Here is a 26,428-nt window from a genome sequence, read left to right on the forward strand (position 1 = left end):
CCTGCATCAAATTCCATTTTGGGACATGGTTAGAAACAAAAACAAGCCAACCCCATTGTGAAATAAGGCAGTGGAGAATTACTAAGTTTTACAATAAGGTTAAACTTTTCCTAGACTTTATTTCAGCAGAAACATCCTATAAGTATGACACCATTCAATACAGCAAGCATACATAAGAATACAATATACAAATTAATATACTGTACAAATTATTAGTATTTGCCTACAGACAATTCTTAAAAAAAAAAAAATATATATATATATATACTCTTTATCAACTCATCTTTTGAGATTGCCAATATTATAATTCTCTAACTAACTTATGAAAGTAATTTACTCAGCCATAAATAATAAGAAGAAAGCCATTAAAAGTGATTTTTACATTTAGAAGAACAACAGGAGTCTTTTCTTGAAGTGGTTCTCACGATTCAGGACAGAGAACGCCATGGAATTGTGGTTACTGTGGTTTCAGGATAGACGACATTTTTAGCCATTCACATTTGGAGGGCAACAGTAGCACAAAAGTCTAATTACATAAGTCATATTATTGACAAAAACTCTGGGCTTGCTGTTTCCAGAAGTCAGAGAAATGGAGCTGTCACATGGAAATGATTGCTCAGGCTGGGTCAGGACAGTTAAATAAGGAGTCATATCGGCGGTCTGAGCTTCTGATTCGCTGAATGGTGATAAACGAAGAGACAGACACAACATGCACCAACAAGCATTTAAACCACGCACAAAGGTATGATTCTGTATCCTCAAAATCAAAGGCTCTCAGCTTCAACCTTAATATCTTAAAACCCAGTTATGCTGAATACGTGTCGGTGCTGGGGGTCAGTCCAGGAGCAGAACCCCCCCACGGGTGGGCAGCCGGGCCTGCACCGCTGCCAACACCCGGCACCGCGCACACCGCAAACAACCTCAGCTTTGCCGCTTTCCTCAGCCGGGCTGGTTTGCTTTGGCTTTGTCTTAAAAGAAGAGGTAGCAAAAAGGTTACAAATAACAATAAATCAAAAAGCCAAAAATCCTGAGCTGGAAATGTTCGACTGTTTCCATTACACGTTAGGAAGATGTTTTCAGGATAACTAATGTTGCACGACTTTTAACATAGAAAAATGTTGAAAGAGTATCGCAACCATCATAAAAATCAAACACTCGCAAGTTAAGAAACGCCAGGGAAAGGTGGTTTTGGGGTGGCCCTGCTTGGGCATCCTTCCGCAGTCGTACTGCAGAACCACGTTGGATTACCTTGCAGAATATATTCCCACAGGACCTCACCTCATCTCGTATAAAGAAAGATTTCCTGGCTCTGGTGCTGAATAATGATTGAATTAAATCATATCAAAGAGGTGTTGTGAAGATTAATTAAAGGTTTATGAAGCTTTGTGGCAGCACAGCCTTACAGAAACCTGTGAGCAGCTGCACAGTCCTTCCTGGTGAGCTTTGTTTGAATAGTGGGCAGAAAATACAGTTCAGGCTCCACACTACACAATGTGGAAAAAACCCACCCGAATATTCAACAGTTCCCTCAGCCAGCACTGTCTCGCTGAACAAGATGAAGGCCTTACATAATAAAGTAGCTTATCGTAAGGAGTGCTTTATAACTGGCAATTTTAACAGAGAAGCTGAATTTAATCACCACCTTCAAAATTCTGTTTCAACACAGTGTTTCAGTATAAATGATCTTCCCACCAGGGCAAGTTAAAAAGAAAAGAACCAGCCATCCCCCAGCACTATCCCCACTACTCCACAAGAATGAACAGAGAGGCCAAAGTACGTTATATCCACCAAATACACAGAGAGCTTCTGTCTCGTCCCGTCTCCCGCCCCGGCCCCGCTCCCTCCCGCAGCTGCTCCCCGGGTCTCGGCCTCCCACCTCCCCCCTCTCTGCTTCTTTTTGCCAGTGCCTGCTTGGCCCACACTCTTGCCCGACCTGTCCCAGTTCCGTACGGTGCTGCCAACGTGCCCCAGGGCCCCGTGCCCCGACAGCCCCTCGCACGCGGGGCAGCAGAACGCGCAGGCACCAGGCTGCACATCCCTCCGCAGAACATGAGGTCACCAGAATTAACTTGGGGGGGGAATATGGAGAAAATAATTCTTCTTTTTTTTTTTTCCTCCTATTGTTTCCTGCACTATTTCTTAACTTACTTTTGGAAATGGGTAACTTAATCTCAAGGAAGTTACAGGAAAAGAGTTTTATGTTTAAAAAAAAAAAAGCCACAACACCTTACTCTAGACCTTTAGCAAGGAAAACAAATTACCTCAGAAGTCTTAGAGTGCACTGAATATAGAGTTACTGGAGATGAGGGTTTTTCAAAGCGGTTCTCCCGGAGGGCGGCGGGCGCGGAGCAGCTCAGAGCAGCGGTGGGGCAGGATGGACGGGCTCGCAGAGACCTGCTGCGGGAACGCGTCCCTGCAGGGGCGCAGCGGGGCCGCGCGCCAACACACACCACCCGTGACTCTGCCGAGTCGCTCAGGAAACATGAAAATAATCAGTACTACCCATTCCGGCTGTGCATTTGTACATACCTGTACATGTGCACGTGTGTGTGTCTGTAACAGCTTCTGAAAAACAGCCTCATTTTTCTCTGCCTCAGTTTATTAAAACAGAACTGATGTGAAATACATTTACCCATGCATGCTAGTGGCTGAATCAAAAATAAACCAATAAATACAACTTTCGCGATATGCAGCTGAGTTAAAGAGAGCTGATGACCTGTTTGCCTTTTTTTTTGGAAATGCTGATTTCTATTATTTCTATTTATCGCACACTTTATTCAAGTAGATACTCTAATAAATCCCTCTGTGTTCTCAAATGCATTTTAATATACAGTTTTGACAATGCTGAGAAATAAGAGTTTAAAAAATGGTAAAACTGTTTGTAGCAGGAAAAATCCAAATTATTATTATCCAATTTTTGATCTAAATACACATAAAGCAAATCCTCCATGAAACCACATTAAGATCCTGTATCAAAGAAAGCAAAGCAAATATTGCCACCAAAATTAATCCTACAGGCTACAGTGGGAGGGATTAGCAAAGCAATTTGCTGCATCTCTTGCAAGTCAGAATGTGTTTGTCGCAGCAAGTACGAAACCCCGTGACATCCACAGAGCGTATGGGTGTGAATAAAGAACAATTTAAACCCACGGTGCTGGGAATGAAGACGATTTCCAAGTATTTCATATATATGTCTTAAAAAAATCAAGTATAGCAAAGATATGGCAGTGCTGGGTTCAACAGAACAAAATCCTGATGGGCCTGGAACAATATTTAAGTTTCACATTTCCAAACAGGATGACAGCCTGGGTGAAGTAAATGAAATACACACCACTACTGCAAAACTGAAACCCAGCAGTGACCTGGCCCCTTTTCCCCCATGCGCTTTATGTTGCAATTCCACAATACTGCAAAGTTTTGCAAGACTGATGTTTTTCTTAAAGTCTCATTTTTTCCCAAGGGCATCTGAAGACATTGCACAAAATTTATTTTTAAGCTTTTAATTCTAATAGATAAACAAAGAATCCTGTAAATTATGCCCCAAAGTGAGCCCAAAAGCTCTAAACTAGAAAGCAGTGAAGACTTTGTAATTGAACAGTTTTCAAGGCCAGTCTTGAAGGGCTAAAGTGTTTTGGCTTTGTAAGATACAGTATCTTTAAAAACAGTGTAAAGGGATAAATACTGTAAAAATACGCTTTGTTCTTAGGTGTCTCATCAAATCCATTTAATCATTTAGATACCTTCTGTCTCAGGACAAACTGAAAAATTATCATATAGAAATGTTTATGATTAAATTATGTCCTAAGAGGCCATTTTCCAGTTACTTTCCACAAAGAGAAGAAAGAATGCAACGAGACTGATCAGTGTTTTTATTTTAAAGTGTTTATATAAAAGGTTAATTTCTAACATCTAATATGGACAATGCATTAGAAATATTACATGTATAGAATTTCTGTCTCCAAGGAACCCTGCGAACACGAACATATCCTGTTTCCTCTCGAGGCAGCTGTGGCACCTGAGCGGCAGCTGGAGCAACCGAGGCGGGAGGATGAGACCCCCCGAGGGCACACGAGCCAGGTGGGTCCTGACTCCCTCCGCCAGCCAAACGCCACACCTTGCTTTCATCCGCTCTACTCATTAAAAATGAAAGACTTGTATATTCTTTTCAGGCAGAACCTGTCTGACCTGTTAATTCACCAACAACGTATTGAAGAAGCCACAAGAGTGCCAGTGAAGAACCTTTATTAGAAGAACCCTGGTAATAAATGTTTCTTGTAGAATATCTACCTCTTTTTCCGTACCCCAGACTGTGTTCATTCTGCATGTCACTCTAGTTTTGGATGATGGGGGATATAAATTGTGCCAGATTCTTGTTCTAGGGAGGAGATGCTTTCGCTAAGCATTGCTTACAAGAAGACAAAGAAATTAATTCAGTCATCAGGAAACAAATAAATAAATAGAGGACTGCATTATTCTTCTTGCTCTGGTCAAGGCAGAATGAAACGTATTAAAAAAAAAAAATCCCCTGTAAAGTGGCAGAAATTCCCAGGGAAAAAAAAAAAAATACTGGTGGAATTCAGATCCTTCCAGGGCCCACAGGGGAGCAGATGTGATCTCCTCACAAGGCACTCGGCTCGCTCTCACCTCCGCAAAGCAGCCAGATCCACCAAGGGAGCGTAGGCAGCTCGTTCCTGCCCGAGCTCCCGGTCCCAAGCCCGGCCTTGCCCCAAGCCCTTGCCCCAAGCCCTTGCCCCAAGCCCTTGCCCCAAGCCCTTGCCCCATCCGCAGTGCTGCAGACAGCCCGGGGCAGCTGCTGAACTGCACATCTTCTCACATCCAGCTGCTTCTGAACCTTCACACGTCCCGGTGAGCACAAGCTGTTCCTGACTTTAACTACAAAAACCATAGGCTGGCTTTGGTCTCAGAAAGACATCCTTTCAGAGGTTCTTTGCATTTAAATTGGGACGTGCCTGACTCTGCCAAGGTCAAATGTAAGAAACCTCATCAAAATGAGGCCTCCATATCCACATACATCACATTAATCAGAATTTCACAATACTGCTTGTGGAAATAAGCAGTGGCAAGATTTCAGCCTCTATAAAAAAATGTGCAGTACAGATGATCCCAAGATCAAAGTTCAGCAGCAGGATGCGGCTCAAGGGAACCCCCCAGAGCTGTACCCCATACCCACCCCAGCACACCACCCTGGGGAGCAGCCCCTCCACAGGAGCCTGAAGAACAGACAGGGTGCCGAAGCCAGGCCTGTTCATCTTCCTAAACGAATAATCCTCCCCACACAAAAGCCAATAAGCTCTTTGTAATTTGTCTGACTGCAGCAGATACGCCACAAGTAAATTCATGTTATCAATGCTACGAAACAACAGAGCCGCTGAGCCACCTGCGTAACCCAACAGACCAACAGCTGCTGTTCCAGATACCACTTTCTCCCGAGGTCTTCCACATTCCTAAATATTCAATAATTAAGAATGAGTGTTCAACACTTAAAGCTCTCAGTAAACTCTGTACACTGATTGAAACTTCACTCCAGTCAGACTGACACAAGAGATAGACATCACATTATAGAATAATATTTGAGCAACACGGTTTCCGGTTTACAGCAGTTGTGCTAATTTAGGCTTTATTCTATCTCCCGGACAGGACAGCCAGCTCAGGTTAAAGCCCACTTGATTTAGGTTTCCTTTGCTTGCTTGGAGATGGAATTTGTGTCAGGAATGTCTGTGCAGTGAAGACAGTCCCAAAGAAACCCATTAGCCACACCAGCTGGCTTGGAATTAAATGTCAAGCAGGCTCTCCGAGCGCTGTCAGAGGTTATTGTATACCTGATCATCTACAAGGTTGTGAGGAAAAACATTACAATTAAAAACATGTTAAACTCAATTAACTGTGTTGCATGACATTCAAAATAAATTCTGTATCTCTGGAAGCCAGTGCAAGAACTTGTGGTTTATTTTTTAGGATAAACTCAGCGAGACAGTGATTCTAGAGAAATAGCTCTAACTGCACCATGTCGGGAGATGACAGTGAGGCCTCCCAAGATAAATGAGCAGATACAAAAGCTAACAGAAACACCAAGTTCTTGTTAAAACTATCATCATACTTCATGTTTTTTCTGCAGAGTTGTAAGCTAAAAGTTAGAATGAAGCTTGATGTTCTATTAATGGCTTTGTGTGCGCTACACAAACAGTGTAAAATGGCTCCAAGAAATCAGTGACAACTCTTAAATACAGGGAGATATTGGATCCAAACAACCTGGAGTCTGGTAATCTATAAAGCCAGGAAATCACAGCCCAGATCTCGAATTCAGCAGAAACTGAACAGTCACCATGTTGCATTGCGTTAATTTTATTCCTCAGATTTGTCTGACATCACACCAATACATTCTGTTGCCATTGATTTAAACCGTAACAGATTCAGCACGCACTTCACAATATAGTGGCAAAACCAAACCCTACGGTCTGAAAAAATCCTTATCAGCTAAAATATGACTGTTACAGACTTCAGGAAATAATGTTGCGGCTCGTAAAGGATCTGTCAAGTCATCAATTCCTTTCTCGCCACCTCCCAACCTCCACCTTCATCCCCTCCAGGATTCCCTATGCTTTTCCAGTTTTCTTCTCATACATTTACTTGGATATTATGCCTTATAAAAATATTTATATACGTAAACTCTTATGAATTATAGGCTAAAAGAACTCACACCACTGCAAAGAAACTGCGCTAAGTGTGGTAAGAATGCACTGACACAGGGCAGCCTAACAATTCCTCCACCCCTTCTATGACATTTCTTACCACGTGTCCCACTCCCTGTTAGCAACGTACCTCTAAAAGAGCAGCTATCAGACTGCGGGGAGGCATTTCATTGAACACAAACCCCTGCTCCACCGTTCTCGAAATACCTTCTCAGCTGGAACAAAGTATCTTCAAATTATTTCTCGCTATTTCAGCAAAATGCAAAAGAAATTCACGTAAAAACAAATCAAGACTAGCAATATTGCTTAATTATTGGATAAAAGCATTCAATAGTTTAAATATTTCATTACATTAAATTAATTTCAGTGCAATTTATGGAAACTAAAATAATCTCTGTTACTGCACAAATGACATTAAGTGGATTTCCTTGCAGCCAAATAAACATCAAAGTGTAAAGACACCAAATCACATTGAACATTTAATGAAATAGTTAGCCCACCGAACTTAATTCCAGCTATAAGTTGTACATTCATTTTCAGCCTGCAATCTGTTACCCAACACGGGCAAACAGAATAACCACACACGGCTGGCTCCGGAACAGCAGGTAGAACGAAAATGGAAAGCAAGACCTCAGAGAGTGCAGAGGGTTAATTGTGAAAAAGGAGCCGATATGTTTATCACGAAATAACAGACTTTACTTTCACGTTCTGCAGGGCACAAAGCAATTGTCATAGGCAATGGCGGCATCTGTCTCACACGTGCAGGCCCCACGTGAAGGATTCTGCAACAATGCCACACCTGTGTCCCCAGCCCCTCTCAGCATTACAACTCTTATAACTCATTTATCAACATTCACTCATCTTTTTCTGGATTCGCAACAATTCTAGTTTAGGAACAGCTGGCAGCGGCCCCAAAACATGAGGACGTGACTGGTATTTTTCTCACGCTCAGTCTGAACGCGCAGACAGATTGGACTGTCACACTTTACACAGACAACGGAACCCTCGAAAAGCTGATCCTGGGGCACTATGACTAACAAAACTTTCTTTGCTCTGTTTTACCTCTTCCAGTTTTGTTTTTTTGGGTTTTTTTTTTTGTTTGTTTGTTTGTTTGTTTTTTTAATGAATACAGGTGTGTAAATATTTTCCTTCATATGTTACTACTTAAGCATTGGCTTAAAAAAACCCAAGAAATAAAGCACGCCTCTAACCAAAATTCTACTCTTGGGGACATAAGCTTAAATAGAGAATACACACAGAAAGCTAACTGAATTTTGAATTATCCATCCAGACCAAAACTTACACATAACTAATTAAGAAAAACACAGAAGAAATCATTATGAAGTAGTGCATATGCTTTTCCTGAAGCTTCTACATCTGCCACATCTTTTCAGAAAATAATGGTTAAGGAAATAAAGGTCTACAGAAAAAAAAATTAAACTTCTTTGAAATCTTACCAGTGCAATTGGAAAATAAGATCCCCCAGAACGAGGACAAGGCAAAGGATGTGTTAGAGAAGCTGGCAGTGAGCACAGCAGTGGGGGAGCGTGTGAGCCCCGGCCAGTCCCTCCCCAGCGCGGGACAGAACCTCCACAATGGTGTTCATAACACATGGACTATTTGTTCTCCCAGTCTAAAACAATATTTGGTACTTCCCGGGGTTGCAGATGGCTTCACTTCTTGCAGTGACACCATTCAGGGATGCTTTTTGGTTGCACTTTTTGGGTGTTTCTTTCAACTCCCTTTTAAACTGTTTGTAATCATTCTGTGCAACCACGTGAGGAAAGAATTCAAAATCACCTCCCCCTCTCCTAAGGCAGAGTCTTCACTGAACAGCCACTGTGCTTAAACCACAGTGCGTAGTGTAGGTTCATTCATCTTTATCGTGTCATGAAAAGAGAACCGTGAGTTCTGCCAGAACTACACGCGGAATACTAAGTGCCCGGCCTGTGTACCTGCACAGCCTTCACCGCCAGAGATTCAAACACAGGAGCCGCACTTATGTGTTCTTCTGTCTCTCTTAGGGACGGGAAGCTATCATATCCACAAGAGAGAGCAGTCTCCCAAGAAATACTATTTTTATTTTACATTTGGGCCAGATGCATTTGCCTTTAAATGTTGAAATGCTGCATTTTACAATAATGCAATAAAAAGTCAACTAAGTTGTTGTTGTTTATTTTTCTCCAATATGCGAGACAAAGAGAATCCCAAGTTTCTTTAAAAGAAGACACAGCTCTACAGGGGTTTTGGTACATCATGAAGTAACTCACATAACCATAGGAAAAGTGACCAGGAAGGAAAGGACCACAGCACTTGAAAGAAGGTAACAGACATAACAAATCAAGGCCACGCAGAGCTGAATTCACGCAGCAAACAGTAACGAGCAGTTTCTGCAGCTTGCAACAGGTAATCACAAATAGTAAGCACATGAAAGAGATTTTTTTAAAGGATTCTTAATTATGCCACGGACTCTATTTCACATAGAAAACAACAGGTATTCTACACTTTCTGGAGAAATTAGTTATCATTTTTTGTGTAATAACAGTCAGAGGAAAAGAAGTCACAAAGTAGCATTGTTTGTATAAATGTTTTCCACTTACTGCAATGAACATGCAATTCCAGCCATAACACGAAAATAACCTCTTTCCCACTTAACAGGGAACAGGGATCCAGAGGGGAAGAGGAAATAGACGGTACTTAAAACTATATTTAGCATCCAAATTGAGAAATATATAAAAGGTCTTCCACTAAAATCTGTCTGTAGTACTTTACACACATTCATTACGTTTGTTAAACACGCATGGAATCCCATACTACACACCACGGGGGAAAATACAGTCTCCTGAAGTGGCCAGCAGAGCCCCCACTGCAGCCCACCCGCCGCTGCCTCGCTGGCACGTCACCTGCCCGCTTCGTGTGCCCGTCACCGGGGCCAGCACAGCCCACGACACGTCACCTGCCCGCTTCATGTGCCCGTCACCGGGGCCAGCACAGCCCACGACACGTCACCTGCCCGCTTCGTGTGCCCGTCACCGGGGCCAGCACAGCCCAGGATACGTCACCTGCCCGCTTCGTGTGCCCGTCACCAGGGCCAGCACAGCCCACGACACGTCACCTGCCCGCTTCGTGTGCCCGTCACCGGGGCCAGCACAGCCCACGACACGTCACCTGCCCGCTTCGTGTGCCCGTCACCAGGGCCAGCACAGCCCAGGACACGTCACCTGCCCGCTTCGTGTGCCCGTCACCAGGGCCAGCACAGCCCAGGACACGTCACCTGCCCGCTTCGTGTGCCCGTCACCAGGGCCAGCACAGCCCAGGACACGTCACCTGCCCGCTTCGTGTGCCCGTCACCGAGGCCAGCACAGCCCAGGACACGTCACCTGCCTGGGAACCTGGAGAGCAGTGCTCACCTGCTGCCCTGCGGGTCACAGCGCCACCGGGGGTTCCCCGCATGGTCACTGCCAGAACATACATCTCCGCCACTCCACAAACAATTCTTCAGGCTGGTCATATTCATCCCATCCTGGACCTTTTCTCTCTTAGTTTTGTTTCCAGTACAGGTTGGGCTGGACCTGCTGGAAAGCAGCTCTGCAGAGAGGGACCTGGGAGTTCTGGTGGACAACAGGGTGACCATGAGTCAACAATGTGCCCTTGTGGCCAAGAAAGCCTGGGGTCCATTAGGAAGAGTGTGACCAGCAGGTCAGGGAGGTGAATCCTCCTGCTCTGCTCTGCCCTGGAGGCCCCATCTGCAGTTCTGCATCCAGTTCTGGGCTCCCCAGTTTAAGGACAAGGAATTACTGAAGAGAGTCCAGCAGTGGGCTACAAAGATGCTGAGGGGTCTGGAGCATCTTATGAGGAGAGACTGAGAGAGCTGGAGCTGTTGAGCTGGAGAAGAGAAGCTGAGAGGGATCTGATCAACGGGATCAATAGCTCATTGTTAAGAGGATGGACCAGACTCTGTTCAGTGGTGCCCAACGCCAGGGTGAGGGGCAACGGGCACAGACTGAAACACAGGAGGCTCCATGTGAACACGAGGAGAAACTTGTTTGCTGGGAGGTGCCAGAGCCTGGCCCAGGCTGCCCAGAGCGGGTGTGGAGTCTCCTGCTCTGAGACATTCAAACCGCCTGGACCCACCTGTGTGATCTGCTCGGTGACCCTGCGTGAGCAGGGGGGGCTGGGGATCTACAGAGCTCCTGAAACCCAGCCAGCCTGGGGTTCTGTGATTCTGTATATCTGTCTTGTTTTAAAAGTGACTTGAAATGACTTGAGCACCACCAGAACATACAAATCTACTCTGATCAGTAACCAAAATAGGAGAAGAGAACAGAAGTGCACACGCTCCAACAAATCAGTGACTTGTTAGAAGTGAATAGCCAGACGTAGTAGTGGAGACCTACGTTTTGCTATTGTCACAATCTTCCTCTCATTACTAATTAATATTTGTTTATGATTGAAAGCAGAAACACCGTAGGATTAATGTGACTGCATTAAGGTCAGTGGAACAGCTCATAATACCACTGTGCCCCACTTCTAGGAATTAAAAAGAAAATTAATTTTAAAATAGACCTGCCAGATTATCAAAAGATCAGATATACATGCAAATATTATTACATCACCATAAAAAAAAAAAATAGACTATCTAGGGAGATCTATACTGGAAGTGCATAAGAATAAAGACAGCTAAATAAGATTCGGGTTGTTATGTCAGCATGACACTGTAGTTGTCATGTGTATGTACCGATTTGTTGGCTCCTTCTCTACCTACAGAAATTGCGATATTGAGTTTGGAAGGGAGAATCAAATGAAGAAACATGGCAATTTCTCCCTCTCCCAAATGCAGTAGAGTTCTTGAATACTCCAGCGCAGCTACTGGTTGAGAAGCCAATATTATGCAAGATTATTTTACTAACGATTATTAGTGGCGATAAAATACTGAAATTTTTATACAGTAGATTGACAAAATGTATACACATGTACCGAATGACACGGTAAATTACACCATGGAGCACCATAACAAGCACAGTAGTAATTCCCACATGCGAGTTCTTTCACATAATCCACAGTCAATCAATGGAACAAGTCACAAGATACTCGCAGGACTCCCGCAGAGATTCACCATCCCGAGATGCCGCCTGCAGCCTGAAGATTCATTCCAATACAAGTGTTTCTGATTTTAAGAGCTGACAGTTCCTCCCGAGAGCTCACAACTTGCTGAGACTTCACGCCTTTCGCTGGGCTTCCCAGGGGCAAAGTTTTCTTGCCCCCTCCATTTTCAAGAATGGTGTTTGATTCCATTCCTTGGCCCATCTGCCGTGGCTGCTTTTAGCATTGCAGACATGCACGCCACACATTTTGGAGGCAATTTAATTATGCATGTTTTTCAGTGCCTAGCACAACCACGGGATCATAGAAACACTTACATTGGAAAAGACCTTCAAGCCCACGCTTCTATCTACTATTGCGATACAAGTAAGCATTGCTAAAATACACTGCTTGGAACTGCAATGGTTCTGCCTTAAACTATTCAGAATACCAACACATTCTAATTCTTCATATAATCTTTTTCCTCTGACATTCTATTACCCTCTTCAAACACCCTCTGCCAGTTGTTACAAAAGCAGGTATCATGAGATTTAATAACTAAGGAAGTGAGAGAGCAATCCACTTTCCTGATGTCAGCCTGCACTGCAGCTGCTGACTGTGCTGGCTGGGGAAGCCAGGAGCCGCTCTGCTCGGAAAGTTGAACTGACCTTTAAAGGCAGAACATCTGCTGGAGCCCCGGAAGCTCGGCGAGGGGATGAGGGCAGCCGAGCCACCGGGGGACCTGACATGGGCGGTGGGCAGAACGGCCCGGCAGCTCCCAGGTTCCACAGACATTGCTGATTTCTCTACTGGCCACCTGCCTTAATTTTTATATACAGGACAGATCGAAAATTTCCAAATTGCCTTTCCTTTCCATAGAAAAAAGACAGCGGAAAGCCCAGTACTTTCCTTCCCATGCAGACATTGAAATATGACATTCTAAAGCCTAAATTTCTCACATATTTAAGAGAAGATTATTATCTGCTTATAACAATTTTATTAAGGACTACTATAAATGTTAACACACTTAAAGCTAATAAACTATTCACTTCTACTTCTAGAAATGGAGCTCTTCATTTTGAAATAAATGAATAGGTTGAGTGGGTAAATATGACACCACATCAAACAACATGATTATGGTGAGGTGCCAGCACTGTGCAATCAGTGCATTCCGCCACTCTCACGGGGCTGGGGCCACGCACAGCAAGACCACGCATCTCAATCAGAGGCCAACGCCGCTGAACTTGAATGTATTTGAAATCTAGACCGCTACTTGAAAACCACTGTGTTTTGTACCAATAACAGAGGATAAACACTCCTGAAAGAGAAACACTCCTTAACACAGCTCATCATTTGGAGGCGAGTTCAAGGGAAAAGTTACATTTTTGCGTTTTTATTTAATCCGATGCTTTCCAGGCCAGGCTCAGCAAAAAGGGCATTAGGACACAAACATTGGGAGAAGAGACAGATGGAGCCACGGATGAGCTGTCACTCTTTGGCCACGGTAAGCCAGATATATCCAGCTCTAAAGAAAGCAAATAAAGGCCAGAGATTTACAGTCTTAAAGTTACAACTGTAACACACGGATGTTTTCCCATGAACCAAACAGACAACACGGGCATGACCCAGAAAATACAAGCGGTTACTGCTATTGCCGCAGCTGCAGGAAAATTAAGCCTAGTGCATGTACCAATATTATTTTATTTAAAACAAGAACAAAAGATTGCATCTGTTTAACTGTTTATAATTTCTCCCTTACAATGCAATAAATGTAGATCTAAAGCAAACTTAATTCCAGTGTTACGAAGCTATTATCAACTAATACAACACTGTTGTACTGGACGGACAAAAATACTCTTGAAATGCAGCGCAGTGTTTTGGGGGACCTTCCAATGAATGTGTCATTAAGTTTAAAATCAGAACAGAAGGGAAAAAAAATATCAGAGGAGAGTAATAAATCACTCCTCACTCTTCAATTTCCTAAATAAGAACCATTTCTCCTTTTAAGCTTATGGATGACAGAAGTTTCTATACTGACATTGTTTATAGCTATGTAGCAGATTTGTAGCCAGAATTCTGCTCACACAAGTAATTGGTTTTTGGTTCAGCAGAAGAGAGGAAAAATTAAAAGCAAGTAATTTAAGTGTTTGTGTCTTGGGGAAAAAAGAAACAAAGTGTTGCTGGCTGGTTGGTTTTTTCTCCAGTTTTTTTATTAAACAAGAGAACAAAAGGCCTGAGTTAGTAAATCAGAGGGTGATACTTGACTGTATCCTCCTTTTATCTGATAAACCATGAATCAGGACACTCATCTTGCGCTGGAAAAACCCATGTTCAGATCCATCCTCCTTCAGGTGGGGATCTGAACGGCACACCATAAATAAAGTCTGGGCTCCCAGCGAGGGAAAAGAAAGTACCAAACGTGCTCATTAACTGAGAACTTGCATCTCTCTATCTGCAACAGGATATTGCAGATATACTAACAGAATATTGTAAACAATCTATGATCATTTCACTAAAGGCTGCATAACAGAAAAAGGAGTAAAGATTGTGTAAGACCACTTCAATTTTAACACCACGCTGCTGCTAAAAGAATTGACTTTACAACATTAACACTACTTTAACATAGTGTGTGTGTATAAAAGCCACATATGTAAGCAAAAGTCGCCTTTCCTTCAGCATACGGCTTTAAAACCTTAACTGAACACAAAGTTTACTCAGTCCTCCTTTCTTAAATATAATCTTTTCATTTGCTTACAAGCAAAGGTACCTCCAGGTCTGGCTGCACAAACAAAGCAAAGAACATTCCCACTGCAGCAACCACCTCCTCCTTGCCCAAAGCCCCACTTGGCCATCAGGACAACATCCCAGTGCCCCCGCAGCACGGGGGCGGGAACACGCCCCGCTCCACCGAGGGTTGAAACAAGTGCCTACAAAACAATTAAATAAGGAAAAGTAGATAAACTATAGTAAATAGACCGGATCCAAAGTATTTCTGAGATTTGTTAACTCCTTTCCTCTCACTAATTCTGCAACACAGACATTCCCCAGCTGGTCCCGATTCTCCACCTCTGGCACCAGCAACCTGCAGCCTTGCTAAATAACTAAGAAGTTAAATAACATTCACCACATGACAAACAGCCAGGTTTTGACATGCTAGCATATTCTGCCCAGCTATAAAACCCAGTCCGTTTATGTAGCTTCAGTCATGGCCAGAAAACTTAACCAAACGACTGACTAAATTCCCTGCGTTGTTTCAAAGTCCAGGATGACAAATATGCATTGTTGTAAAATAGACAAATTGAGCGCAAAGTTCCAAGGATAGCACTTCAGAAACTACCACCATTCAGAAGCACATGCATTGACAAGCTCCGTTCGGTTTGGTATGTATTCCCGATCTGGAATTCAGTCAGCTGCAGTTTTCAGAGCAATGGTTGGTATCTGATGACAAATGCCATTCGAGGAGGAAGATTCCTTCCCCTCCATTTGCCAACCAACACGTAAAGAGATAATGTTTCTGTAAACACCATTTACTTGGAGGTAATGCCACCAATCACTGCAAATATTTTAGCACCCATGAGCTAAAAAGGATTCAGAAAGAAAAGGCATTTGTCTGGTTGCCATTGCTCAGGAAATGTCCTCAGCTGGCACAGCTTGGGCAGAAACATCTGGTATGTCAAATGATGCTCCAACCTGTTTACAAACTGCAGGCAGCTGAACCTCCTGCGAATGTTTGTTACAATTAATTTGAAAAAATAAATGTTTAGACACTTTTGTTCGCTAAGGCATTACCATCACTGCACCAACTGTGCTAATGGTGTGCTACTGCCATCAAAACACATCCAGGCGCCAAGCAGACAACTGGCCCATTTTCCAGCCTATTTAACAAGCTGAAAACATAACTCTACTCATTCTTTATCTCCTTGCTGCAAGAAACTTCGGGGGAAAAAAAAGGGCAAAGTTTTCTGGAGGTAACAGTAAGTTACAAAAATAAATCACCGCAAAACACACACACAGAAGCACACAAACAGCTATTCTATTGAACACTCCTGCTTCCAAGAAAACCCTAAAAATGAGGAAATGGCCCTGACACCATTTAGGGGAAGCTGCCCTGTGAAACACCGAGGGACACCAACAGCCGAGGGGTTCTGAATGACAAAAAGCAGGAGGTCAGGAATTCAGCTATTCAGGTATTTTACTAAAAAAATAGATTAACTGATCTTTAAAACAGAAGATATTAGTATTTTCTGGTCTGTATGGTTCATAAATTTAAAAGCCAAACACTATGCATGCTGTACTCATAGAGTGTTATTATTTAAAGCTTTGGTTTTCATACAATAACAGCAGATGATTCAGGCTGCATCTCAATGATTGAACCACATATGTTTTTCCATCACATTACTACACCAAAACATCACACTTCTATACTTTTCCCCCTCTCAGTAAAAAAAGATGATTTATGCCACAAATTCCACTCCAAAACTACCGGGACCCCACTCTTCCCCCCCACTGACTAAACGTGACGGAAACGACCAGCTGACAAATCCACCTCTAACACCTCCAGAGCTGCCGGGGGACCCAAGTGCAGAGTTCTGCTGATCCTGCTGCTTCAAAATCAGCTTTTCCTCCAGAAAACTTGAGTTTCTCTTTCGCTAGACATCACAGATAAACAAGTACAGTTGCTAATTCATACAAGCTATTCAATCACTTAATGGTGGATTATTTTCTAAAATTGGAGAATTCAGTATCACAGAATCCCAGAGTGTCAGGGGTTGAAGGGCCCTGGAAAGCTCATCCAGTGCAATCCCCCCATGGAGCAGGAACACCCAGATGAGGTTACACAGGAAGGTGTCCAGGCGGGTTGGAATGTCTGCACAGAAGGAGATTCCACAACCCCCCTGGGCAGCCTGGGCCAGGCTCTGACACCCTCACCCCCAACAAGTTTCTACTCATCTTTCAGTGGAACCTCCTGTGTTCCAGTTTGAACCCATTGCCCCTTGTCCCATCACTGGTTGTCACCAGCAGAGCCTGGCTCCATCCTCCTGACACTGCCCCTTTCCATATTGATCCCCATGAATGAGTCACCCCTCAGTGTCCTCTTGTCCAGCTCCAGAGCCCCAGCTCCCTCAGCCTTTCCTCACACGGGAGATGCTCCACTCCCTTCAGCATCTTGGTGGCTGCGCTGGACTCTCTCCAGCGGTTCCCTGTCCTGCTGGAACTGAGGGGCCACAGCTGGACACAAGATTCCAGGTGTGGTCTCCCCAGGGCAGAGCAGAGGGGCAGGAGAACCTCTCTGACCTACCAACTGGGTTGCAGAACACCAATACCTCTGATTTTGAAGACCAAACTCTTTGTCTCACCCAATATCTGCCTCTTCTCTGAACCAACAGGCATATTTATCCAATCACCAACCAGGCAGAATGACGACAAAAATCAATATTTTAATTTACCATAGAAGAAGAAACAAACATCCCTATAGACATTCCCCTTGTTTTCATACCAGACAGTTCCACACAACTGCTCTACTTATAGGCAGTCAAAAAGCCTTCAGGATCTGAAATATTTTCAGCGCTGATCTAAGTGTCCATACAGTAGGATGGAAGGTATTTAAACTTCTGCTAACATTAATATTAAACATGTGCCTTTGGCTCATTGCCCATAATTTGGTGACGTGAGAACTATTTCATCGTTAGTATCTTCAGCACAAATAGCAACAATTCAAGTCTAATTCTATGGTACATATTGCTTGTTTTGTATTTAAAGATATTAAGACTACAGAGTCATCATCCTTGTCAGCAGTATGTAAAAATAACAAATAATACTCAACTCAGCCTCCAAGTAATAACTTTTTTAGGATCAGCTATCCCAAATAACAAATCCCTGCATATTTATTAATTATAAGATGGTAGCCAGATGAAATTCATTCTCTCGATTTGTGGGCCTTGTTTACATGAAGATTTTATTACAAAGCGGATTAGGGCAGGGATTTTTAAGCACAATCATTCCCCTGCACTAGAAATATCAACTGCATGGTCTAGCTTAATTATTTGAAGCGGATTAAACTAGAGTACATGAAATAAACAGTTTCCAGACAATGGCAGCACTCACAGCGTGGAACAGCCGTGCCACGGACACATCCGACTGATGGTCCATGTGCAAGAAACACGGCTTGAGCAGACACCGCGTTGTTTTAAAATGAGCCCTTTATCAGTTTTTGAAAACGTAAATCAAGACTCATCAGGGATGGATTTAGTATTAGAACGCAAAGCTATTCCTCAGGACTTTATTGTGCCATTTATTAGCTGTCTCCAAACCTTTCATTTCCTCGTGGAAGTTTATTTCCTCCTCTTTGCCAGCAACAGGCTTTTCACTACACTATCCTGAGAGAATAACAAACAACATGGTTTTTTCTCATTCATTCCCGTGTTCTTGAACGGGACCGGGGGAAGCGCAGGTGCCGACTGCACGTTCTGCCCGTCCTCGTCTGCATCTGCTGCGCTGGTTTCTCAATAACAAGATTATGCTTTAAAAAACTCTGTTTATAACAGAAAGATCCGTTCCCAAACTCTTTCTTTTTATACGAGACAAATACAAAATAATAATCCTTCTTAATATTTGGACACTTGCTGTTCAACACAATTGTGGGAAGAAAAACTGTACCTTCAGTAATTCTTTGTATTTAATTAAATGCTACCCGCTTATACTGTGGTCTCCTGAAAATTCAGATCCTGAAGGGTTGAGAAAGCAGCACAAGGCCAGGAAGGACAGTGTAGGGAGAGAAGAGGAACAGGAGAGTCACGAGGAGTATCAAGCACCTCATTATACACTTGATTACTGCAACTGCACAATAACCCGCATGTGACGAGCTTTCCAGCCATTGGCATTAAAAGGACAGTGACACCCACAGATCTGACTGGTGGTCACTTCACGTGAAGCCCACACACAAGTCTTCTTCGGTTCAGCCTTCTGTTGCTGTTGTTAGTACAGATCCACTACACCACAAGCTTAAACAGTTGTTTACACCACAGTTGTACGGTGACAAATGCAAAATGACAGTATTCATTTCTTCTCCATAATTAATCTTCCCTACGACACAGCAGTTAACCAAGCGTGTTTCATAAATTGTCTTTGATAACAAGTGCAGAGGGACTTTAACTGGGGAGTTGTTGAAATATAGTATGCAGTATAGTTCATTAAATATAACAGAGGTGCAGCTGAAAACAACATCTAGTGCAAATGCAGCACGGAAGGTCAACCTTATTGATATAGGTGCAGCTGGGAAAAAAAAAATAAAAGGAAAAAAAAGACCAAAAAAAAGAAACAAACAAACAAACAACCCACTCATATTCATTTAAGAAACCAATAACCATTCAGGGAAATCTATATAGCCATACATCGCTCTCATTTCTTCAAGTGCTGCTAAGTTTAAACATATTTGTTTTAAACAAAGTTTGGTTTGTATATACACCAAGATGCTTCTATATTACCTGGCATTGCAGCGAGTGCCAACAGAGATAAGAGTATCCTTCATGTTAGAACAAGCTGAATTCATAAATACTGGTAATATCCCCGCTACATACAGCCAGGCAAACAAGAATAAAATTACATACCCTCCAGTTTTCAGATATAAACCGTGGTTTTTACCTAGAACAGGTAATTGCGCTGCTGGGCTGCTGATGTATAGAAATCATCAGTCTGAGACGGGATTAAAGCGTGTCAGGGTGCGAAAGTTTGCAATTTAAGATGTCTGCAAGAGGATCGAGGGTTTGTATACAAATAATACCAAAACTTGCATATAGCTTCGATGAGAATATCTGAGGTGAGTTCAACCATCTTGACAAGCAGATTTATTTTTTCACTAACAGAATCTACCCAGTAGTTAACTGGTAGCCCCGTCACGTCAGGACGGCATAAAGCCACATTCCTGTGCTCTCCATTCAAAAAATGGGATAAAACGTTGATCATGAAATGCGTAAAATGCGTCAGGAGTTACATTTGACAAATTCCTATTCCAGCACAGAAACAACAGACTCAGGGTAAGACAGAAAAGTTTCCGAACCTAAATTCATCTGAAATCCTTACTCAAAACTTCGGAAGCAGGCAGCTTCACGTGTCATCAGAAATGTCAAAAAGAACCTGTTGGGATTTTTCTTCCCAATGGATCAACAATAAAATTGCCTGTATGTATCACTTAAATACAAGAAACATCACTGAACTAAATCCAATAGTTCGTTCAGATACTGAGTATCTGAAAGTAATCTGATTTACAGAAAAATAATCTGGGCAGGAACAACCCCAGGTTTCAGTATCGGTTGGGAAATTACATATTAGAGAGCAGTGTAGGGGAAAGGGACCTGGGGATCCTGGTGGACAACAGGATGACCATGAGCCAGCACTGTGCCCCTGTGGCCAGGAAGGCCAATGGCATCCTGGGGTGTATTAGAAGGGGGGTGGTTAGTAGATCAAGAGAGGTCCTCCTTCCCCTCTACTCTGCCCTGGTGAGACCACATCTGGAATATTGTGTCCAGTTCTGGGCCCCTCAGTTCAAGAAGGACAAGGAACTGCTGGAGAGGGTCCAGCGTAGGGGAACCAAGATGATTAAGGGAGTGGAGCACCTCCCTTATGAGGAAAGGCTGAGGGAGCTGGGTCTCTTTAGTATGGAGAAGAGGAGACTGAGGGGTGACCTTATTAATGTTTATAAATATATAAAGGGTGAGTGCCATGAGGATGGAGCCAGGCTCTTCTCGGTGGCAAACAATGATAGGACAAGGGGCAATGGGATCAAGCTGGAACACAAGAGGTTCCACTTAAATTTGAGAAGAAACTTCTTCTCAGTAAGGGTGACAGAGCACTGGAACAGGCTGCCCAGGGAGGTGGTGGAGTCTCCTTCTCTGGAGACATTCAAGACCCACCTGGACATGTTCCTGTGCAACCTCACCTGGGTGTTCCTGCTCCAGCAGGAGGATTGGACTAGATGATCTTTTGAGGTCCCTTCCAATCCAGAACATACTGTGATACTGTGATTTCATTCCTGGTCATGACTGGAGTATTAGAAACTCTGTATAGAATCCTACATGTCAGAGCAAATGAATCGTGGATACAGAAACAGAGGCGGGAGCCCGCGAGCACACTCGGCACTGCGCGGCAAATCCCAGCCTAAGTGCTAAACTCCAGACTAAGTTCGAGCTGTTAGTACCCAGTCTAACACAGAGAGAAGCCTGGCTGGTGCCGCTGCCCCAAAGCTGACACTGAAAGCGCAAGTTCAGCGGCTGGGCTGGGCTGCTCAGCTCTTCCTTTGAGCAGCTTCTCCCACTCTGGGTGCGCAACAGCACAACAACAGCACAGACTCAGAGGCAGCAGAAGTTAGAAGCTGCAGAGCGGCATAAATCTAATTAAATCTAAGTGGCAAGACTAAAGGAATGTAAATTAGAACCAGATACAGATCAGCTTCCTCACATGCAAGCTGCACTGAATCAGACTTCCTCTGCATTCTCTAAATCAGCCCAACATTCCTATCCTGTGGAACTCAAACTAGAGTCTTAGGCAACAGTTAATCAAACAGAATGCATTTAGCTTGAGAAAACTGAGAATACGTATTCAAAATATATTTTAAAAACTGCAGTCAAAAGAAAACAGGTTTAGCTTTTGCATTTTCTACGAAATCTTAGTTTACAAGAGAAATCCCTCAGGCCAAAATCACAGTTGAAATTATGTCCTCAAGGACTTCCATGGCTGTTCGTTTCACCAAAACCTGTGAGTAACTGGAGCAATCAACCCAACCCCACCACCGCGGGCTCGGTAGAAGCTTGGTACTCAGCTGGCAGCAAGGTGAACGTGATCCAGCAACAAAACCGATGTTCATTATAAAGCTAAGAGCCAGTAACAGAGGAGCTCGCAAGGGTATGGAACCTTCACTGTACCAACTGCTGAAAGAGCAAGCTACTGCTATCTTGACTACTTGAACACACACAGAAATTCCGGGGCTTGCCCGATACACTGTGTTTATTTACTTTGCAATTACTTTACTAAGTCTATTAGCAACAGCAGTAAACCAATTATTTTATTCAACATATAAGGCAATTATTTTTCAAAAAATATATACAGAATAAAGGAACAAAGACAAAAAAAAGAAAAGCTGAATTCAGCTGAAAAGGTGATTTTACACACAGCAGCTACACACAAAAGCAGTTTGAAATCAAAAATACCATTTTTCTAGTTAGCACCTATTCAAGTTAGTACCCAAGATCCAGACACTTCTGAGCGCTCACACTACTCAGAAAAAGACAAAGACATTTCTTCCTAAGCATGCAGGTAACAACCCGACCTACAAAGCAGCGCTGCAAATTACTAGAACTTAAAATATTACTCTAACAGTAGTTAGCCTATCTTAAACACTTTTTGTGAATGTTAAAAGCAAAAGTATTACCCAAACGACGGGCAGCACAAGGCTCTGTTGCTGCAATGGGCGTCACTGCAATGTTGACATCCTGTACTCACCTTTTAGCGGTACTGAAGGGAAAACGAAGCACTCGTTACTAATGACAGCAGTCTACCTCTTTGCTTCTTAGCACTGAAAAGGAGTCTTTGCAACCCTGTCATGCCCACCCAGTTACATATTCCTAAACAAGAACAAGTCTAAGTGATACGATTAGAGAGTGCGAGTTCCCAAACTGTCCTTGGTTTGACAGCAGCTCCATTACAACTTTTTCGCTATTAAAAAGGCAAATGTAATTGGGGAAAAAGAGGGGCACCTTCATATGAATGGGTAAGTACCTTTTCTAAATGACAGGAATGATTCTCTCCTGCATACTAACCAATCCAAATGCAACACATTGGGTTTGCACCTGAGGAAGACGACCTTTCAAGGGCTTCTGAGGGCATTTTTTCCACACGTCTTAGTTTCAGTGAAATGCAAAGACTGGTAAAGCCAGCATCTAGGCTGACATACAGCACAAAGCATCTGGATCCAACAAAGCAGAGAACTGGGTTTCCGACTTACGTTTCTCGTCATCAGCATGCACTAGAGACGCCGCTCTCGACAGAACATCCAGTGGAGTCTCCATTCCTCTCCGGATCCTGCAAAAGTCAAAGTTCAAACAGTAACCTCAGAGATTGCTTTGATCCAGAGGAGTCAATAAACTTGTACTCGCTGCTCTCCTACACACAAATCGGAATTATCCAGAGCTTAGAAGCCATTATGACATTTTCTTGCTTGTGAACATATAGTTGAACACCGGCCACGTGTATAGATAACAACAGACAGAAAACTGTCACTTGTATAATCACCATCACACTTCAGCAGCTGCTTTTCCCCATTTTTCTCCCCTGATAACACTTAATTCCCACATATGAAAAATTAACCCCATTACATAAAAACACACATTTCAGTACTATACTAAAAACTGACCCTCCCATTAAAAAAAAAAAAAAGGTATGTATTACAGCTTACATAAGCCTCTCAAAGATTCACATGCATAGCTTCAAAACTAAAAAAGAATTTCCAATATGAAATTCCAAAAGTTATGAAAGGGGAAGGAGGGAAGAGAACAACATGTTGTCAAGATGCTTTGTTAAAAGGCCAGCAACTCATATGTGTTTTTAAACAAGCGAGCAACGGCATAGACAGAACTGTTATGAGAACAAATGGAGAAAGGGAAAAAACTCAGGACTGCTAACAATTTTGTCGCGTTTTTTTTCCCCTCATAAAACTAGCATGCCAGCCTGCCATAAGAGCTGTTACTGTAACTAACCTTACAGTGTGAACTTCTGCGGAAAAAGGTAGCGGCAACTACAGAAATCTCAAACACATGTAGATCGACTTAACAACAAGCATATGTTTGGGAAGCAATTTCCTTGACTTAGCACTAGAAATAATAAACCTCGCTATCCTCCCGCCCTCTGCCTAAATAATGCCAAAGTCTTTAAACCTAGTCAAAGATTTTTAAAGCATAAGTGAAAGAATTTTTAAAGTGTTTTTAAGTTAAAAATATATATACTTATATGTGTTTTCAATAAAGAATTATGCCTAGTCTTGTTTCCACAGAACTGTGCAAGGAGAAGAGACCCGTTTGAAATAACTGAGTACGGCGGTGAGGACAAACACACGATCCGCCCGCCCCATCACAACCGGCTTTTGCTCAGGAACACTATGGTAACTCAAATTATAACATTGGTTAACTCTACCATTTAAAGACAGTACATGTAGGCAAGAGGTTTAAGTAAAATAAGAATCTAAGATCTTGGTTTCTAAGTCTGTCTTCACTATGTACTTCTCTGTATCATGTTTGGCCACACTCTTCAAAATCAGAGCAAAGACTGGGAAGAGCATTCACTATAGATGCATCCAGCATCGTTCCACTTCCATCGCTTACACCTGGACTCTTGGTTTCTTTCCTGCTTTATCCCTTCTTGGAGTTTAAAATGACACCACTTTATTTCTCCTCAAACCGTTGACTCCTGACTCTCTCACACAAACTCCTCCAACAGAGTGAAAATTCATTTGGAAAAAATAATATTGAAACCTGTGTGCTGAGATGATGCAGCTACAGCAAACCAAAGGTGACACATGATTTAGCACGAACCAGCTTTGGTTAGTGCTAAACTTCAAAGACAGTCATACAAAGCCTTTTGGTTAACTCTTTAGAGAAAGCCTCTTGAATAAGAACAACACAAAGGATACTAAGATGTCTTTTATTGAAAAGAAATCTCTATTTTCTTCAAGTTATCAGTAATTTTCCAATAATGGGAGCAGCAGATGCCCAGTCCTTTCCGGAACACTCTCCTAGTAAGAGAATGAGCTGGTGACAGAGTCCACATTGCGAGAAGGAAACAGGAACCAAGTCCTAATTCTATTCAGGAAATTAGACACTTTAAAAACAACTTCACTAAAACCGGCCTCAATACAGGTTTGTAGCTTTGCATATTATTTAAGTTCATATCATGAGAGAGCTGCAGAAGTGTTTCTCTAACAGTCAAGGTCTTATGGAGAATGTTGGTCCATTCAAGAGTTTCTTTGAAGGGATGCTTGTTAAAAGAGACATGCGCACTCCAGAGTGCAATACACGCTGCACACGCAGTTATGAAAATTACCTTTAAGGAGCTATAAACATCCAGATTGTTTTTTCAAATAATACGAAATATCCCTCTAACCCTAAATTAAACAACAAGCCAAGGATAACGGTTCAAGAAAGAAATAAAGTTTGCCTGCCAGAATGAGGGAGAAGGAACCTTCTCTTAAAGAGTTCAAAGCCTAAAAGCCTAACTCCACCTGGGCAAGCATGGCGAGTGCTGCAGGCCCACGAGAACAGCATCGCCCGCAGCCGTTGCGCTTCGGAAATGCGAGAAAAGGCCCATTTGCGGGGTTCTGACAAGACAGAAAAAAAAGGCACTTACAAAGGAGACTTCTGATAAAGGCAGCTAGTTCTCTGTGCCACACAGAAACCTGCCCACGCAGCAAAAACCACCCTGGATCAAAGCTGAATTTTTATAAATACCCACATCGAGAAGCACTGTGTGCACGCACGGCACATCACAGCACCAGATCTGTCCCGGCTAAACAAAGACCAGTGAAACACAAGTGCACAAACTTCACAGAATCCCAGAGTGTCAGGGGTTGGAGGGCCCTGGAAAGCTCATCCAGTGCAATCCCCCATGGAGCAGGAACACCCAGATGAGGTTACACAGGAAGGTGTCCAGGCGGGTTGGAATGTCTGCACAGAAGGAGACTCCACAACCCCCTGGGCAGCCTGGGCCAGGCTCTGACACCCTCACCCCCAACAAGTTTCTTCTTAAATTTCAGTGGAACCTCCTGTGTTCCAGATTGCACCCATTGCCCCTTGTTCTATCACTGGTTGTCACCCAGCAGAGCCTGGCTCCATCCTCCTGACACTGCCCCTTTCCATATTGATCCCCATGAATGAGTCCCCCCTCAGTCTCCTCTTGTCCAGCTCCAGAGCCCCAGCTCCCTCAGCCTTTCCTCACACGGGAGATGCTCCACTCCCTGCAGCATCTTGGTGGCTGCGCTGGACTCTCTCCAGCAGTTCCCTGTCCTGCTGGAACTGAGGGGCCACAGCTGGACACAAGATTCCAGGTGTGGTCTCCCCAGGGCAGAGCAGAGGGGCAGGAGAACCTCTCTCAACTTCCTCTGGACAGATCTGATTTAAACACTATGGAATCAGTTCTATAAGGATCTTAGTTGTTACAAAATCCTAACTGTTGGATTTAAAAAGACACAAGCCAAAAGCTTTTTTACAAGAGTTCAGGATATTTCTGTCTACCATAATTTCAAACATTAGTTTAATATCCTACTCGGTGCTTTCATTTATCAGTGACTGCTCCCACTCAACATTCCCCTACTCCGCCATCTCACCTATACAGCAGCAAAGAAACATTCTGAAAAACTGAAGACACGGAATATAAAATCATATAGATACAATGTCTGAAAGACAAATTAGCGCTGATCCACCAGTAAGTTTGTTCTGCAACACTTGAAGAACACAAGACCCGTTAGTGTGATGAAATAGCACATTATCTTCCCCTGTCTTTTTCAAGCTTTTGCAAATTCTGTGCACACAGAGTACTCTCGGGTTTGCAAATGCCTGTTCATGTTTTTTTTTTTAATTATAGAGAAATTAAAGCTT

The 26,428-nt window shown here is 43.1% G+C and overlaps 1 protein-coding gene across 1 annotated transcript in view; it reads right to left on the reverse strand.

Annotated features, from left to right (window-relative positions):
• Positions 1-26,428, reverse strand: part of VGLL4 (vestigial like family member 4) — an 89,523-nt gene that overhangs the window by 58,721 nt on the left and 4,374 nt on the right. Inside the window, exon 2 of the mRNA XM_080350481.1 lies at positions 22,789-22,865. Coding sequence (XP_080206607.1) covers positions 22,789-22,852 — 64 coding nt within the window. The 5' untranslated portion in view covers positions 22,853-22,865. The remainder of the gene's footprint in view (positions 1-22,788; positions 22,866-26,428) is intronic.

The sequence above is a fragment of the Nesoenas mayeri genome (genome assembly GCF_963082525.1).
Source record: "Nesoenas mayeri genome assembly, chromosome: 10".
NCBI classification, from domain to species: Eukaryota; Metazoa; Chordata; class Aves; order Columbiformes; family Columbidae; genus Nesoenas; species Nesoenas mayeri.